Source organism: Podarcis melisellensis (genome assembly GCF_964234715.1).
Source record: "Podarcis melisellensis genome assembly, chromosome: 12".
In the NCBI taxonomy this organism is placed as follows: domain Eukaryota; kingdom Metazoa; phylum Chordata; class Lepidosauria; order Squamata; family Lacertidae; genus Podarcis; species Podarcis melisellensis.
Genome location: NC_138544.1, coordinates 39,230,529 through 39,248,150, shown reverse-complemented (window position 1 = coordinate 39,248,150; position 17,622 = coordinate 39,230,529). Strand labels below are relative to the sequence as shown.

Here is a 17,622-nt window from a genome sequence, read left to right as displayed (position 1 = left end):
TGGAGGTCAAAGGCTCAACTACAGATCAACCTACGATTAACTGGCAGTCCCAGGTATTTTGATTCGCCCACAGCTGACCAAGCTTCCTTTGATTGCCCATCACCAATCAGCAGGAGAGATTTTATTTTATTTAAAATAAAACCACACACAAATCTATTAGCTGTTAGACACCTAATGGATGCACCAAACAAGCCACCCGAAAGGAAGCAAACCAATCAGAAGACACCTCTTGCTTAATGGTGATTATTACGGCAGATTTTGTTTTAGAAAGCAGCTGGAGTTGTGATTTCTCATACTAAAGTACCTTACGTGAAGTTGACGGTATTGAGGAAGGGGGTTCAACATCAGCAATAGTCTCTTCCAGCGCTAGGGATTCTTTTGGTGAGAAAAAGCCCGGGACAGAAGTTCCCTCCGATCGGGCTGGAGCTTCAGAAACTGATTTTGGGCTCATCTCACTAATAGTGCTCTCCAGTTGCTTAATAGTCTGCTCCAGGCTGTCCAGAGTCCTGTACGTGTTCTTTCTAATTTCTTCAGTCCTAGAATTCTGTACAGTTAGGTTTGGCTCCTCCTTCCCTGAAGCGTCATCGGGCCGACTGCTCGGGATTTCAAACCTTTTTGCCTCTTTGTGCTGTTTCACAGTGCCGTCTTCCTCCTCCTCTTCATACACAACCACTTGCAAAGTTTTCTTGCCGGTTTTAGTCCCTGTGCGGATTGCCTGCGTAAGAGCAGCCAGCTGCTTTTTAGGGAATTTAAACTTGAATTTCTTCTTTGTATCGGGAGTGTCCAGCTTTGACTCTGGATGTGGCGCATAAATGTAAGGAGGCTTCCTGAAATCCATCTCATCTGTTTCCTGCCCTTCAAGGAGTTTGGCTTGAGTTGCTGAATTAGACAGATAGCGTTGTCTGAAGTCTTGCTCAAATCTGCCGCTTGTTGCGTCATCAGCCCCATGACTCCTATGACTGTCTGCACTGGTAACTCCTATGTTACGGGCACCACGTGTCTCAGGTTCTTGGTCTTCTTCCTCCTCCTCTTCTTCCTCTATCTTCTCTTCTGTCATCATTTTTTCCAGCTCTTCATCACATTCCTCAAATATCGTTGAAAGTCTTTTATAAGCTGATCGGATGTCCATTGGCTCATCAAAAATAATGATTACCGGTTTTTTGTCCATGCAGACCACGGGCTCTTCACTTTCACGGTTCTCTAGCGTCCCTTGTTGGGATGTTGCTTCCTTTCTGGAATCAATGTTCACAGTCTGCACATCTTCTCCCTGCCTGTTGACTATATCGTGGACCTCTCCACTGGACAGAAACTGGACTGCCGTTTTGGTAATCATGAAAGCAATGTTCTCCGATGGTGGGCTTTCATCACTTGGAGAGCTAGTTGGCGACTCTACCTCATCCATACTATTTAAGGTAACATTTCTAGGTGCCTTATGCCTCAGCACAACTTGATTATAGGCCCCAGCAGACATTTCTTGTTCCTCTGGAGACTTAGAAGAAGCCTCCTGAGTGTATGAGTCTGTTTGACTGACAGGAGGTGCCCCTGCACCACTGAGAGGCTCATTCTGGGGCAAACCATGACCAGTCTCTCTAAGTGCAACATTGGTTGACCTTTGTCTTCCAGTTTCAACTGCGGGACACTGTGCTTCTTCAGGCCCCGCCTTCCTTTCATTGTCTAACACAATGGAGCAGTTTGTTTTCAGCTTAAGAGAATTTGTTTGTGCATACTCCTTATTCTCCAAAAGCAAATCTTTGCTGAAGGCAGAGTTTTCAGCAATGCTGGGAGCATCCGAGACCATCTCTTCTGTCTGGTGCTTGGGATGGTCACTATCTTTTGTTGCCTCCCCATACACCTAGGGGGAAGAGTTGCATTACTTAGTTACTGAGGGATACAACTTTTTTTTTTAAGGCTGGGACTATTTCCCCCCAATTATTTAGCACATCATCAGATAAAGTACAGATAATGTGAACGGGCCACTTTCTACATCAATGCAGAGCCATTTCCATGGTCTTCAGCGGATTTTTGCACCTCTTCCAGGGGTTTACTCCAAATCTGGTAGAACTTTGTATTACACACAAAACTATGCAGGCAGACAACACAGGTTCTAGAATGAGTCCTTTAAGCAACCCCTCCATAGACTTTACATCCTGTACAACATTTGTGCCATCTTGATAATATTCCTCCCTTTCAACGATTGTTTTGTATGAAACAGAAATCTTTCATTTAGGCTGTTGGACTAAACTTTGTTAGGAAACAATGACCACACCATTAGGACTAGAATGCTGACTGCTAACACTGAAGCCAGTTCTCCAAGCTGGCGAGCTCAGAAAGGCCTCTTCCTCTGATATAACCATTACATTTGATTAGCGGGTGGGGTTTTTGTTTTTCTCCAGCTGGAGGGCTGCATTCTCCAGTGAGCAACCTTTCAGGGGTCACATCTAAGTGGAATGTGGGGCAACGGAAGTGACTCTCTTATCTTGGTACAGTAGGTTATGGTCCAGCCACACAAAAGCCAGAGGTTTTTATGTGCACACATGGGCATGGTTAGAGTTCAAGGACACATGTCAGCCAGGCAGAAGAATTGGAGGAGGCTGTGGAGCAGGGGCAAAGAGGGGCATGGCCTAGGGAGAGCCCCTAGGGCAAGGCAGAGAGGCCCAGCAAGGCATCCCTATGGTAAATAGATTTCAGAGCTTGTTTATTTAGAAGAGCTACATTTTTCTTTGTAACCCAAGAGGCTCTCAAGAGTGGCTTGCAAAGAAGTCTTGCAAAACAATCACATTCAAACCTGGTATTAGATTAGATCGTGGCAAGAATATTGCTGGTGGCGTTTCCTACCCCTCATCCTCAGTCTCTCCTGATGTTGACCTTAGTACTGAATGTCGCAACTGATACAAAAGTGGATTTTTATGTGCACAGTCAATACCTTGTTTTATAGGAATGGAGAAAAGCAAGAGGTCAAAATACCGGGTGTGGTTGAAGAGGCAGCACCCTGGGAAAAGAAGCAGCAGCTCCCACTGCAAGGTACAACGGTGTCTGTTTCTGCTGAAAATGGATTAAGTAGGTCTGCTGGCACACAGCCTATGCATTTTGGCAGCAGGAACTGCTGCAAGGGCCCTTTTCCCCTGCGCACACACACACACCCTGGCTAGCTCCAGCATCTACTTGCAACACTACAACGGTCCTCAGCACTCGTGTGTATTGAGGTGGATTTATGACTCCTGGTTTGCAAAAACGATTCCAAAAGTGACTGGCTGCGGGGAAGATCAGGACATCTTGCCTTTGCATTTCAAATGCATTCCTGCTAGTTCAGTAAAAAAGGGCTCCCAACTTGTTACTCTGACCAGCAGGGCTACAAAAGGATGTGCAACGATGGGATACAGAGTCAAAAGAGTAAGTCTGGAAACGGCTGCTTCCCTTGGTAGACTACAGTTTTAGCCTGTTCGTAACAGAAACAACTTCAAGCAAAATTGTTGCTGGACCACAACGAAAAAGGTATAGTCACATAATTTGAGAATATAGGATTGTCCATCCACATTAGATAACAATCCTAGTCCATTGGCAGCATCTGCTGCAGGTTTTGGAGTGCTCTTGGGCAAGGCAGCCTCCAGGCTCTGCCCCCCAATAAGTAAGTGTAGCAGATCCATGGGGCTCTCTTCAGGAGGCCCCCAGCAAATCCTCAACCTTGCTGGGCCTCCATGTCCCAGCCCTGTCCATTGATACACCAACTGTATCAATCTCCAGAATCAGAATTACTATGCTGTTAAAGCCATCACAAGGGCAGGTTAACTACTTGTTTTTCAACACAGGTGTCTTGATTTTAAAAACACAGCACAGTACAAGAGTCTGGAAGACAACTATCATTGTACAAGAGGCAACTTAAAACTTGCTCCCACCCCATGCATATGTAGTTTGTTAGCACATCAAGGAAACCATAACCCCTCCTAAGGATCCAGGAGAAAAGGTGAAAAAGGTTTCATGCAAACCAAGCAGAAGTCAAAAAGAGCCAAAGATGTAGGTGGCATTACATGGACAATTGGCATGAAGTGTTTCATGTGTTGTCGGGAATATTCTGGCTTCTAGGGTCAAAAGGCTATTCAGTATTATTATTTAAAGCTAGCAAAGCGCTACATGCTGTTCAGGGCACATGAGAGAGATGGCTCACTGCGTGTTTCATCTCACCAGTTGCAGGAAATCGGGAAGCCAACATCGAATGCTGCCTTGAGTATGCCAAGTTAGAGGTGTTGAGTATACATATACAAAGCTACCCTGCAGCATAGCTCAGTCAGTAGAGCATGAGACTCTTAATCTCAGGGTTGCAGGTTCAAACTACACTTTGGGCCAAAGGTACTCTATGGTCTGTATTGTGTTTATCTTTGCTAGGGAAGGAAAATATGGCCTTGTTCCCTGGAACAGGGAGTTGAACCATGGAGTTACATTTTTATTCCGGTGCAGCATCTTAATTCCACCTGATTCTACTTCAGTTATAGCTGAACAAAATTCCTAAGCGGGTATTAATACCACCCCAAAAGTCCCCTAACTATGAATGCAAAAATTAGAAAGGAATCTGCTTTGTGTAACAATTTGCCTGGAGCTTTAGAGCTATTGCGTTGAAAGTAATATTGAAACTTGCAATTGCTTTCCCCAGTTGATGTTATCATATGCATTCTAGCTACTGCTCCTCTTATTATAAAGCAAACTTTCAAAGCAATACTGTGTTTACTCAGGAACTGTCCCACTGTGGTCAATGCAGCTTACTCTCCGGTAAGTGTACGTAGGGTTGCAGTTTGTCACTGGTCTGCAGCAAAATGGGCACTACTTTATTTCAATTTTCTTAGCTTAGTATTCTCAGAGCCAAATTCAAACACTGTGTCTTACAGACACTCAGATCACTACAGTGGAACCTTGAGTTGCGGACGTAATCTGTCCTGGAGGCACGCCCACAACGCAAAGCGTTCGCATCCAGAAGCGCCGCGTCTGTGCATGCGCGGGACGCGATTTAGCAGCGAAACCTGGAAGTAACCATTCCAGTACTTCCGGGCTTGCCGCGGGACACAACTTGAAAAGATGTAACCTGAAGCAGACGCAACATGAGGTATGACTGTATGTTTGAACACTGTATCCTTTCTTTGGTCTCAAGAAGAGAACCTTAGGTGATGTCTGTGTTGGAATGGTTAAAATTTATTTCAGATTTACATTAGAATTTTGTTTGCACAGTTGGTTGGTTTTGGGGATTGATACCTGTTTTCTATTCTGCTACAGATTTGTTAGCCACCTTGAGTTCCCCCGGAAAATTAGGTGTGATAGAAAATTTAAAAATAAAAATGCCTAAGCTTCAGATCTTAAGAGCATTTGTACCCCTCTGTACAACAGAGGTAATCCTAAGATCTGTGTTGAGTCGCTTAAACATTTCCTCATTCACCACATAGTAATTCTGTTTTCCTAAAGGCTAGTAGCATCTTGAGAACCTTGGTGCTAAGACGGGTCACAAATCTAGATACATGAAAACACAGCCAACACAGCACAAAGAGAGAGAGAGAAAGAGAGAGAGTAAACAATGCACAAGGCACAGGGTTAGTTTGGAAGCAAGGGAAGAAGGTGAGGCCAAGAGGATGTGGCAGAACTCAAATGCCACTGTTACCTTCTTCTCCTTGGGATGTATTAAGGCCACAGGCCTTGCATCTTTTGTGTGAGTGTCATTTCTGGACTGTTCAACATGACTGTTTGAGTTTACATCCATGTAAGAGCACTTCTGGAAAGCCTAGAGAGTTAAAACATGGCATGTTATCGGAAGACCTTTTCCAACCGAGAGCCAAGTCACTTCCTGGAGCCATTCCAGTCAAGAGTTTGCTTGCTTACTTTTTTCCTCTGAGCTTCTTCAGGACAAACTCTGATCAAACAAGGCCGTATTATGTCTAGGCTGAAAAGCTAAGGGTTAGTTCCTACTGGCCAGCTGTGAAACCCTGTCTCAAAATGATAGCACAGCAATACTATATGAACTGGCTGATGAAACTACATGCCTCATGTCATGTGGGTTTATTTAAAACAAACCTTTAACCTGACAGTCATGGCACAGCTATTGTTACCCGGAGATCTTTATGTGGCATACAAAGTTATAAATTCAATAATGGTTTCTCTCTCTTCCAGTCCAACTAATTGTTCAAAATGTTACAGGCTGCAAAAAAGTTACTGAAAGAGAATCAAGCTCCACACTCCACTCCCCCAGCTTTGTTTTAGAGCTGGAATCTATAGCTGCTAGTTCTTTATAACATGAATTCTACACCTTTTGACTAAGAGCAAGTTGTGACCAACGGTAAAAAATAAAAGCGTCCCCGAACATTATTACCTCATTAGTTTGCCACAGCAAGGAGGGTCTGCCATCACAGTGAGCCCCATGAGAAGATTTGTTGAAGCTTGATAACCATCTATGTGTTCACCTCCTTATTGGAATCACTGACAGATGTGAGAGCCAGTGGAGATATTATTTTAATATAACAAATAGTTTTGTCTTCCACAGACTCTGGCACGAAGAGTGCCCCCAAAGTGCACGTCAAATATGCGGTCAATACCAATCGCATAGTAAGCAACACAATCTAGCCCAAGTCAGTCACAGCTCTCAAGAGCAACCGAACAGGACTTGATTGTGACTGACAGTTGTTAGATTGCGCCCCTAGACTTCAGCAATGTCACAGAAAAACCATTCCTATGTTACAATGAACGAGCAGGCTAGATAATCCTTGGGCAAGTTCTGAATACTTTCTTGCTGACAATAGGATCCGGAGCTCAAACCACTGGAATCTAACTCTGATCTTTGGCCTGTTTATGGCCACAAATATTCAAATCCTCCTTCAGATCCAGTTTTTCCTGACCTGAAACAAGTTGTACCTGTATATGAAATGGATGTGTGCACCAGAAAGGCATAGAAATAAGCTTTCCCCCTCTTATCCCATTTACTTACACCTGAGACCATATCTTGATACAGGCTGCAGCAATGAGCAGCAATGTGTATTTCCTGAAGGAGCTCCCTTGCCCATTCACTTAAGTGGGACTTAATTCCCTTGGAATTGTGCTCTGAGTCCAAAGACCAGAAGCGAATGCTATCCAAGGTACATCTCTCTGCAGGTCCAGCCTCATCATACCTGTAATTCTGCCATTATTCTGTCTCCGTCCTCCTCCTCCTCCTCCTTTGCAGGTGGAATTGTGCCCAGGGGTTGAGGAGAAGCATGGTCTTCCTTAGGGACTTTTGGCTGTGCTCCTTGAGCAGCATCTTCACTGCTTTCCTAAGTAGTATAACAAACAATTTAAAAAAAACTAATATTTAAGCAATTCAACCATTATCGTGACACCAACAAAATGAAATGCTCCCCTCTATTACATTTTCTTTAGTTTTCTGAATGGGAAGCATCATCGCATCCCATCCTCCAGAAGAAATTCAACGCCAATTATCACATTTAGATTTGGCAGCCTAAGACCATGCCATGCTATGTGAAGGAAAGATTTTAATGTATCTCCTTGGGCGGCTGGGGGAGATAATGAAACAAACAGATGGATAAAGCAAGCAGAGAAGAGCTCACTAGAAAGGTTTCTATGGACCTGTTCTCATCGATTTTATCAATCTGTGTTAAATATTTGGCTTCTTCAAGATTATTTTCAAATTCTTGAACATGCATAGAATGAATGCAGCTTCTAATCTGCCTCACGTTATTATAAATAAGAATACAGGGAGGATGATTCCCATGAAGGCAGGGCTGGGCAGAGCCTACTGTATGAAATGCATTTCCTGAGAGACTTCCTTCGATGCCCGTTTGGGTCACAAACCACCCCACACCCCACCCCATTGGCAACTTAAGTAAGAAGGACATTGTCTTGCCCAGAAGCTCTTCCTGTTCTGGGTATCTAATTTTGCTTCAATTGCCTCAATCACCAAACCTTGACCAAAGTGCTGTCTTTCCTGGCCACGTAACTGACTTCTCCCAGTCTTGTGCTTAGTCCAGATCCTATCAGATAACTGCGACGTGGAGGCGGAGGAGGTGGAGACTTCACTGGCTTTTCGGTCTCCTGCTCTGGGTTAGGAGCCTCTTCTGAAAATTCAAGTTGCAGTGGTTTTAAAAACATGGCTTACCACCCTAAAGTTAACCAACATGGTATTTCACTTATGTTTGATGGGAGAGATTTAACGTGCTGCTCAAGTTTCCAATTAAGCATGTGTTTAATGCTCAGCGTAGAAACCCTGTTGAACAGAACATTGATCAATGGGGCCGGAAAGTGCCAGATCCTTGGTTGCACTGTGCCCAAAATTGCTTTGTAAGGTATTGCTTTATATCAGCCAAGTCCAACAGGTAGATCTACTGGTAGATCACTGAACATCTGTGGTAGATTACTTGCTCCCCTAAAAAAGGACCTGAACCCCCAAAAACAGGGCTTTCAAAAAAAAGCAAAAAAAAAAAAAGCTCAACAACTTAGACCTGAACCCCCCAAAAGGAGGTAGATCACTGCCCATTCTTAACTCTGTGAGTAGATCGCAGCCTCTTGGGGGTTGGCCACCCCTGCTTACAGGGTAGAGGCTGCTTATAAGGACACAGGAAGGAATGAGTTGGGCCATTGTGTCCATCTAGCTCATTATCAACTACACTGGCAGGCAGAGACACTCCAGAGTTCCATGCAGATCCTCTTTCCCAGCCCTACCTGAAGATGCCAGGAGCTTTTCTGCATGCAGGTGCCCTACCACTGAGTTATGCACCTTCCACTTATCAGCAAGTAGGGCCTACATTCCCACCAATATGTTTTCTCTAAGACTTGGAGCTCGGAATTCAATAGTTACTGTTTTCTTTCACATTTAAGAGAGAGTCCAACATCGAAGCTCCACCCATCTATCTTATTGTGATGCACTAAGCCTTACCAGAGACTTCTATTTTTTCTGCTGCGTCAGCTTTCGGCGAACCTGTGGCTTGTGGAGGCATCTCAAGGTTGGGGATTGATTTCATGATATTGGCTTGTGCTTCTTCGAGGAGTTTTTCAAATTCTTTTCCGTTGTAGTGATCGAGGTTCTGCCTTTTCTCTTCCCATTTCTTCTCTGCTTTCTAAGAAGAAACACACACACAGAGAGAGGGGAATTTTTTGAAATCAGTTTGGGCTTCACTCTGTATTTAAAATTTTTATTTATAAACTTTTAGATGAATCAGATACGCAGAGGTGCTCCGAGTTCTGCCAGCCATCTTTGCAAAATGACATTTATTAATGTCAGGCCAAGTTTGGCACTCGAGAAACAGGACACCTATAGCATCCAAAAAGACAGCCCAGAGTTCTTCTGCCTCGTTCTTAGATGGCCAACAGCACCCGAAACCCTCCCTACCATAACATGCACCATGTGTACCTCAATTGACAGAGCTCTGTTCCTGGTACTGGCGCTGTGAAGTTCCTCGATAAAAAGGCTTTGCATGGTGGAGCCATTAACTTGGGGCGACTGAGGTGTCTGCGTTTGCTGGGTGGTCGCTGTCACTGCGGCTGCAGCAGACTCTGGCATGGCAGGCATCAGGTGGCATGATGCGGATGAACCTGCCGAGGGGCTGTTTGCCACGGGAGAATTTGGGGCATTGCTGACCAGTGTTGTTGAATGCTGAGACTGATGCATGACCACTGGGGAGCTTTGTGCATGGTGGACGGTCATGCCTGAGACAGGGATCACCTCTGACCTGACAGACAGTTCGGCTGAGGGGTCGCCAACCTTTTGCTTTGGGGAAGCAGGGCTCTTTGCAGCGTCGTCCTGTTTTTTCAGAACTTCTGCCGCTGTCGCTTTCTCCATGGCATTGTACTGGGCGGCCTGTGAGGGATCCACACCTTTCAGCAGCCCATCAGTAACATGCCTACAAGAGGAAGACAGTCACACTGTGAAGTATATACATAGCTAGCACTTTCTTGTTTCTCTAGTAAAGAAAGGGCTCCCTCTAGTGATTTTCCGTATGAAAGTGACACTGCTTTTATAATAGGGGTGGAGAATCTCATTCTTCGGGCTCAAATGCGGCCTTCTGTCTGGCCTTCAGAACTCTCCCCAGTCTATACCCTTCACTAGTCCAGCCTTGCACACATTTTTGCCTACCTGAGAAGTAGGCTTGAACTCTGATGATGTCTTGCTTTTCTGGCTAGAGAGCAGCATGTTAAGTGTGTGCAGAATCAAATCTTCTGTAAAAGTAAAGGGACCCCTGACTTTTAAGCCAAGTCGCGGACGACTCTGGGGTTGCGGCACTCATCTCGCTTTACTGGCCGAGGGAGCCGGCATTTGTCTGCATACAGCTTCCGGGTCATGTGGCCAGCATGACTAAGCCGCTTCTGGCGAAACCAGAGCAGCGCACGGAAATGTCGTTTACCTTCCCGCTGGAGCCGTACCTATTTATCTACTTGCACTTTGATGTGCTTTCAAACTGCTAGGTTGGCAGGAGCAGGGATTGAGCAACAGGAGCTCACCCCGTCACAGGGATTCGAACCGCCGACCTTCTGATCAGCAAGCCCTAGGCTCTGTGGTTTAGACCACAGCGCCAAAGGTAAAATTCACATTTGGCGCCATGCTCGTTTATATCTCTAGCACTGCTCACTACTGGCAGGAAGCTCTCAGAAGTTGTCAAATAAGGAATACAGCCGCCGGACTGAAAAGGGTTTCTCATTGTTGTGTTGACAGGGCATAAAAGCTAAGCATAATATATCCCTTCTCACACATGGGAGCCAGCTGTGTGAAAGCCAGCAGGGCTGCTTGAGCTGTGGGGCAGGCAGATAATTTTTAGACTCTGGACTTAACTATCTTCTAGGGGTAATTCTTCAAATGTGGCAATGCAAGACTGCTGTATTTGTTGGGCCCTGGGAGTGAGGCCCTAGACCTCTGCCACGAAGTCCAGTCCTGATGGCACCTCCACCACTGAGCACTCTTATTGGTCCACAGGCACCTGTTGTGTAGGTTGGTGCCAAACCCTGACATCAGGCCCATCTCACACACCTACAGTGCAAGAAGCCTAACCATATCTACTCAGAAGTGAGTCCTATTGAATTCGATGGGAACTACTAGGGTAAGGAGGACTGGGAGGCTGAGAATCTTCATCTGAACTCTTTGGGCTGTAGAACAAAAAGGAAGAAGGATAAGAGAAAACCCTGTCCTTTTCTGATTGATTGATTGATTGATTGATTGATTGATTCACTCACTCACTCACTCACTCACTCACTCACTCACTCACACACACACCATTCTGTTCCATTCATGAATCACTTCCTGTGAAACATGAAAACATAAACAATAGAAACATAGGTATATAAAACAATTATATAATTTGTAATGGCATCAGGCCAATGACCTGTCCAGAATAATGTAAAAAAAGAGAAGAAATAAATAAACAGAAGCATAAAACATATCACCTCCGGAGGGTGGTGAGGGTATCTGTCATGCTGCGAACTCTCTTCAGTAGGATGTCTAGTTTATGAGGTTCCTCCTTTAAAAACCTCACAGCTTCCACCTCGATGCGGAGAATGGCCCGCATTTTATTCTGCAGTGTTGGAAATTCACCTGCAAAAACAAGAGTCATAAAGCATTTTTAAGACAGAGAGGAAGACCAGCATTGGCCTAATTATCACCCCCCCACACCCCAAAATAAAAACTGGGGGAGGCGGAGGTGGAGAAAATCTCCAAATGGACTATTTAAGCGACCCCGAGATCTACGGATGAAGAGTAGTTTTACAAATTTAATAAATAAAATAATAAAGCAAGGAAGTCACCTTTGAGGGTGGCGACAGCCTCTCCAACCTGCCGTAGAAGAAAAGCCCCATCTTCAACGTCTTTCAGTGTAACAATCCTATTGGCTGTAAGAGATTCCTTCTTCAGATCTTCAACAAAACTTTCCAGCTCACTGGAAAAGCGAGAACAAGAATTGAACCCTGACTTTGTTTGTGGACAGGCAACACTAGGGACAAAATCCATTCTCAGCACCTGGGATACCGTCCTAATTTTTGTATACTGTATTGGCCCAAATATAAGCCGCACCTGCAAATAAGCCACACCTTTAAAATTCAAGGGGGGAAAGAAAAAAAGACAATACCCAAATATAAGCTGCTCCCTTAAAATTGGGTTACAGTTTGAAAATTGCTGCATTTGGTATAATTGTAACTCCGAGCCAATTTAAGGCTTTGATCTTGCAAGCCTGCAAAAGTTACTGTACAATTGCTAAAATCGCAAATCTCTATACAATGGCTACAATTCTGCAGGCACTCACACCCATAAATGACAAATGAACAATTTCAAGCTCGCAAATCAGAAAACATTTTTTGGTTCTGTTTTACCATATGTCTGTTTCAGCAGTGATATCTTAAAAGCTAACTTTTGTACTGTCATGAATTTAAGCCGCACTTTAACTTTTCACGGTCGGAATATGGGGGAAAAGTGTGGCTTATATTCAGGCCAATACGGTATGTGGCAGCAGTGAAGCTCTTTACATTAATAATGATGGAGCTCATAGGGCTGATGTGAATATACAATTGCAAATCTCTGCTAAAGTACATTTTCCAAAAACAATAAATCACATTTCTTTTATTAACATATATGAAACATACCAAATGAGACAGCCCAAAGCCCCCAAAATATATATGGGCTATTCTTCTAGCTTTATGCTATTTTTGCTTTGATTAAGTCTTTGACAGTATAAACAATTCCAATAATGAATATATCTATATGATTTATATTCCACAGTGCAGTCGTAAACATACATATTTGCTCAGAACTAAGCCCCACTATGCTCAATGGGATTGACTCCAAGGCAGGATTGCAGCATATGATTATTTTCCTCAAGATTATCCAGCTGTGTGAATAGACTACAGTGTGTTAAATCTATATTATCACTAAAGCTGTAGGGCTTTTAGAGGCAGAAATATGTATTTTAAACTACTCTTAAACTACATATTAAATGGTCAGAGCAGCCCATTGCCTGCTAAAGACGATTTTCTATAATCAACAATTAAAACAGAAATATTGTAGTAAAATGGCCAAGGCTGCAATGCCTTTGACAACCTGGTGCCTTCTAGATGCCGTTGGACTACAACTCCCATCAGCCCCAGCCAGCATGAGCAATGGGGAAGGACGATGGCAGCAACATCTGGAGGGGCACCAGGTTGGAAAGGGCTGCTGTCACACTCACCAGAGAACTCAGAGGGATTAACTTCAGAGGAGGCATGCATAGGATTGTGCTGTAAATAATTCCTCTTAACGCAAGTGAACACAACTGTTATGAGGAACAGGAACAGCATGTTTAAGAAAAGTATGTCAAAAGATGACAGATTTGCTCAACACACCTGTCTGGGCTACAGGGAAATTCATTTATCAGCAATTCTAGCTAAAACTAGATGTGAGGATTCATTAATATATTAGCTAAAAATAAGAGAATTTTATTCACATCCATGGAAGCTGCTACAGGCAGCTAACCACTGTAAATAAGATACTCATGTGTCACTTAGCAGTGTAGCATAGGATTAGGCTCCATGATGCAAGAAACTGAAATGTCCAAAATTTGTAATCACAAGTAAGGAGAACTTGCAATCTTTTCAGAGTCCCCACTTAAACATGCTGAACAAAACATGACACCCCAAAAAACCACAATGGAAATCTTCAGAAATGTAACATCTGCCCCAGTACAATTCTAAACTACGGAATTACAGTTGTACCTTGGAAGTCGAACAGAATCCATTCCGGAAGTCCATTCAACTTCCAAAATGTTCGAAAACCAAAGTGCGGCTTCTAATTGGCTGCAGGAAGCTCCTGCAGCCAATCAGAAGCCGCTGAAGCTGCATCGGATATTCGCAAACCAGAACACTCACTTCCGGGTGAGCGGTGTTCAGGAGGCAAAACATTCAAGAACTAAGTTGTTCAAAAACCAATGTACAGACTAAGAACATCCGGTGAAGAAAATACATCAAATCTGAAAGCAATTTGAATGTTTCAAAAATCTGATTTGTTGCCTTTTTTTCGATTGAAATGAAGAGTGTGTGTGTGTGTGTGTGTGTGTGTGTGTATTCCAGCATCCACAGAAACCTAGCAGCCGATCTGCCTGGTCACTAGAATGTGGGTAAGAAAAACACAACCAACCACGAAAAGGAAACAAGGATCTTTAAAATGTCTCAAAAAAAGTCACTAGGGGGCAGCAAGTGAGCAATACTTGCCAATGTCCCAGGGAAAGAAATTCAGTGCAATGTATACGCTTCTTTTGCAGGGCAGAACTACACATTACACATATCAGCTCAATTAATGCCCAACAGCTGTTTATCAGAGAGAAAAACAGCTTTGGGAAAGGAATTTGGAGCAGAGAAGCAGCAGCGCCAGTGTTTCTCCTGCTTCACTTTCTCTCCGCTGCATTTTCCTTCAAAGCATTGCAAATGATCTGAAGACACCCAAAGCCACCACCTTCCTAAAGATAAGCAGGTCTAAGGCTTGCCAGTGCCTGGATGGGAATCACTGGTACCTCACCTTAGCGTTCCTTTTATGTAAAAGACAGACAGACAGACAGACAGACAGACAGACAGACAGACAGACAGACAAGGAATACATCTTTCCAACTCTCTCTATACAAATCTATCTGTCTGTGTTGCAACTGTAAGTTGATCAAGCTGCAAAACTACTTTGGGGATGGGAGAGAAGGAGAGGTTATGCCAGCCCATCTACCAGCTCATGAGCACTCTGCACAGCCAGCTGTTGCGGCAAATTTACAGGACTTTGAGGACTCTCTGAGAGGAATAGGCATGTCGGCCAAGAAAATGATGAGTGATGCTTTGCCACTCAAATAATGTGTGCTTGTATTGCCGCCTAAGCTGATTTAATCCTATCAGAAGTCAAAGGAGCGTAATCAGCTTAAATACAAGCATTTCGGTTTAATTTCAGTGATTCGTTTAAGATACGCACGAATACAATTGCTACAAGCAAGCCTTTGGTTCACAAGGGGGGTCTCCAAAACAAATTAAAAATGCTTTATATTATTTTAAAGAAAAGATGTGCGAAAATTTCACACGCTGTGGCAGTAAAATACTGTAAAACTAGAACACCCCAGAGCTAAAACCTATAGAAAATGTTTTAACACAGGCACACACAGCACTCTTGTGAACACTTCTTGGAGCAAAAATATATGGATGCAGAGGAGTATGTGATAGTTGGAGTAGCCAGTCAAATACAAGAAGCAAGGATGAAGTCACTTAACACTTTTCCATTTGCACTGTTCCTGCCCAACTACTATGTTGTTTCATTGTGGGAATCGCCAGCTATATTACTATTGCTTAACATATATTTAGTGCCTGTGGTATTTTAGGGTCTCTATTGAACACAGATGTTCTTGCACAAAAAAGAAGGATGAGGTCAGAGTTGAGAGTGGGAGAAAGAGAAAAGATGCGTAGAGGAAGATTAAGGCTCAGAAGAGGTGCAACTATGGCAATGCAAGAATACTTCACCTTTTAATTTCAAAGTGGGCAAATGAGTAACACACATGAGACATTAGATATGTACCAGGACACTTCAAGCAACCAGAGGCCATGACCTGTGCTTGCAAGCTAAGAGATCCTTGTGCACAGGAACCAATATAATTGCAAATGTTGATGATTCTTTTGTGTGGGGTAGTTGTAGCTCAGGGTTCCCAGGTGTTGGTGGACTACAACTTCCATCATCCACAGTCAGCATAGCCAGTGGTCAAGGATGATGGGGGTTGTAGTCCACCAACATCTGGGGACATGAGGTTGAAGAACACTATAGCTTAGTAAGATTTTAAAATCATTCAAAATAGCCTGAACTGTCTTTAACTGATTCAGATAATGGCAAGACACCTGTGGACACCAGAATCACATGCCTTCAAAGAAGGTGGCAGGATCCTGTGCTATCCCTGGAAATGGCAAAAATGACACAATTTCTAAAGCACCAGGATTCAAAATGTCAGATAGAAGCTGATAATAAAATCACCCTTGAAAACAGAGCAGCCATTCTGCAGATGCAGCATTCTGTAAATTGTGAGGAGTAATAAAAACAATTAATTTGCTAATGAGTAACTAACAAAATGTACACTGAAGAATTATTTGGACAGGGGATTGATTTTGCTGCAGTTTAATCAGCAAGGTTATCCGTCACCTTCACAGAAAGGTAGTTTAAGCTGATGGCCAAGTCAATAGCAAGAAATCAATTCAAGTATATCAAGAAATGTCTTGTTGTAAACTCTTGGGCTGCTGTCCAAAGCTCACTTAATCAGGGAGTTCGTCCCATTGAAAACAAAACCTGTTTAGTTTTGTTGAGATTTTGTTTGTTTTTATTTTATAAACACAAATACAGAATGAATTTGGTGGTTTTGTTATGTTGCTTTGGCTTGAAGGACTTTGTCATGCAGAGCCTAGTTAAACTACGGAACTCACTCCCTCAGGAAGCAGTGATGGCCCTCAACTGAGATGGCTTCGAAAGAGGATTAGACAAATTTGTGGAGGAGAAGGATTTCAATAGCTACTAGGCCTTGTTGTCTACACTCTACCTCCACAAGCTGGAAGCAGCAATGGTTCTCAATAAGCTCTTTCTAGTGGCTGGAAACTGCAGGATGGAAGAGGGCTGAGGGTTTCCCACCAGCATCAGGCTGACTGCTGTGAGAACAGAACACAGGACAAAGATGGACCACTAGCCTCACCCAACAGGCTCTTCTAATGTTTCCTTCCTTCCTTCCTTCCTTCCTTCCTTCCTTCCTTCCTTCCTTCCTTCCTTCCTTCCTTCCTTCCTTCGCTATTGCAATTGTGCTTCATGTTCACTGTGAGTGGCAACTTGCCCAAGGCTGGACTTCAGAGATGAGAATGTATCTTTGCCTCGGGTTTCCCCACCTCCAAACCTGTGCTCTAACCACTACACCTCTCCCCTCCACCCCCAATCCATCTCCTATTAAAGGCTGCAAATCACGCAGGCTGGTGGTCTGCATGCATCCACCAGTCTAAATCAGTCAAGCCAAAATCAACTGGGAAACCGCTTAAGAGCTACACACATTGAACAAGAGCCCACGCATGTGAAAGTATTTTTTACTTGAGCATTAAATATAAACCCTGATCCTAACCCTTGGGAAATCTGTATGGCTGTAAGCCATGGCAATGTGTGGTATTCAGTCCCAAGGAACTGTGAGTAAGACTTCAGCCTGAGTTAAAAATACATGTTTGATTCTTATATATTTTGTGTATATAGAATAACTCCATGCATCTCTCTGTCCAATACATTTTGTTTAAGAAGACTTTCCTAAAATGTTATAAAATGTTAATTGCACATGTATAAGAATGGGTTTTATTGGGGTTTTTTAAAAAAAGTTTTTTTTTTTTGTATTTCCCCTTATTTTTATATTGTTCTTATACAGAGGCAGAAAACAGCTATTGTAATTAGTATTGGAATTGGGAAGCAGGTGGTGCTGTGGGTTAAACCATAGAGCCTAGGACTTGTCGATCACAAGGTCTGCGGTTCGAATCCCCGCGATGGGGTGTGCTCCCGTTTCTCGGTCACTGCTCCTGCCAACCTAGCAGTTCAAAATCACGTTAAAGTGCAAGTAAATAAATAGGTACTACTCCGGCAGGAAGGGAAACGGTGTTTCCGTGTGCTGCTCTGGTTCGCCA

General features: G+C 43.5%; 1 protein-coding gene across 25 annotated transcripts in view; it reads right to left on the bottom strand.

Moving 5' to 3' along the window:
- The window catches only part of KIAA1217, a 358,771-nt gene that overhangs the window by 2,753 nt on the left and 338,396 nt on the right, over window positions 1-17,622 (bottom strand). For 18 of the 25 annotated variants that reach the window (XM_081931416.1, XM_081931433.1, XM_081931425.1 and 15 more), the window contains 8 exons: window positions 11,752-11,882; window positions 11,395-11,542; window positions 9,371-9,860; window positions 8,897-9,077; window positions 7,927-8,078; window positions 7,137-7,277; window positions 5,639-5,758; window positions 305-1,852 (listed from right to left, as the gene is read on the bottom strand). In XM_081931416.1, the coding sequence (XP_081787542.1) occupies window positions 305-1,852; window positions 5,639-5,758; window positions 7,137-7,277; window positions 7,927-8,078; window positions 8,897-9,077; window positions 9,371-9,860; window positions 11,395-11,542; window positions 11,752-11,882 (2,911 nt within the window). The remainder of the gene's footprint in view (window positions 1-304; window positions 1,853-5,638; window positions 5,759-7,136; window positions 7,278-7,926; window positions 8,079-8,896; window positions 9,078-9,370; window positions 9,861-11,394; window positions 11,543-11,751; window positions 11,883-17,622) is intronic. The other 7 variants (XM_081931431.1, XM_081931430.1, XM_081931429.1 and 4 more) reach the window with 4 other exon arrangements.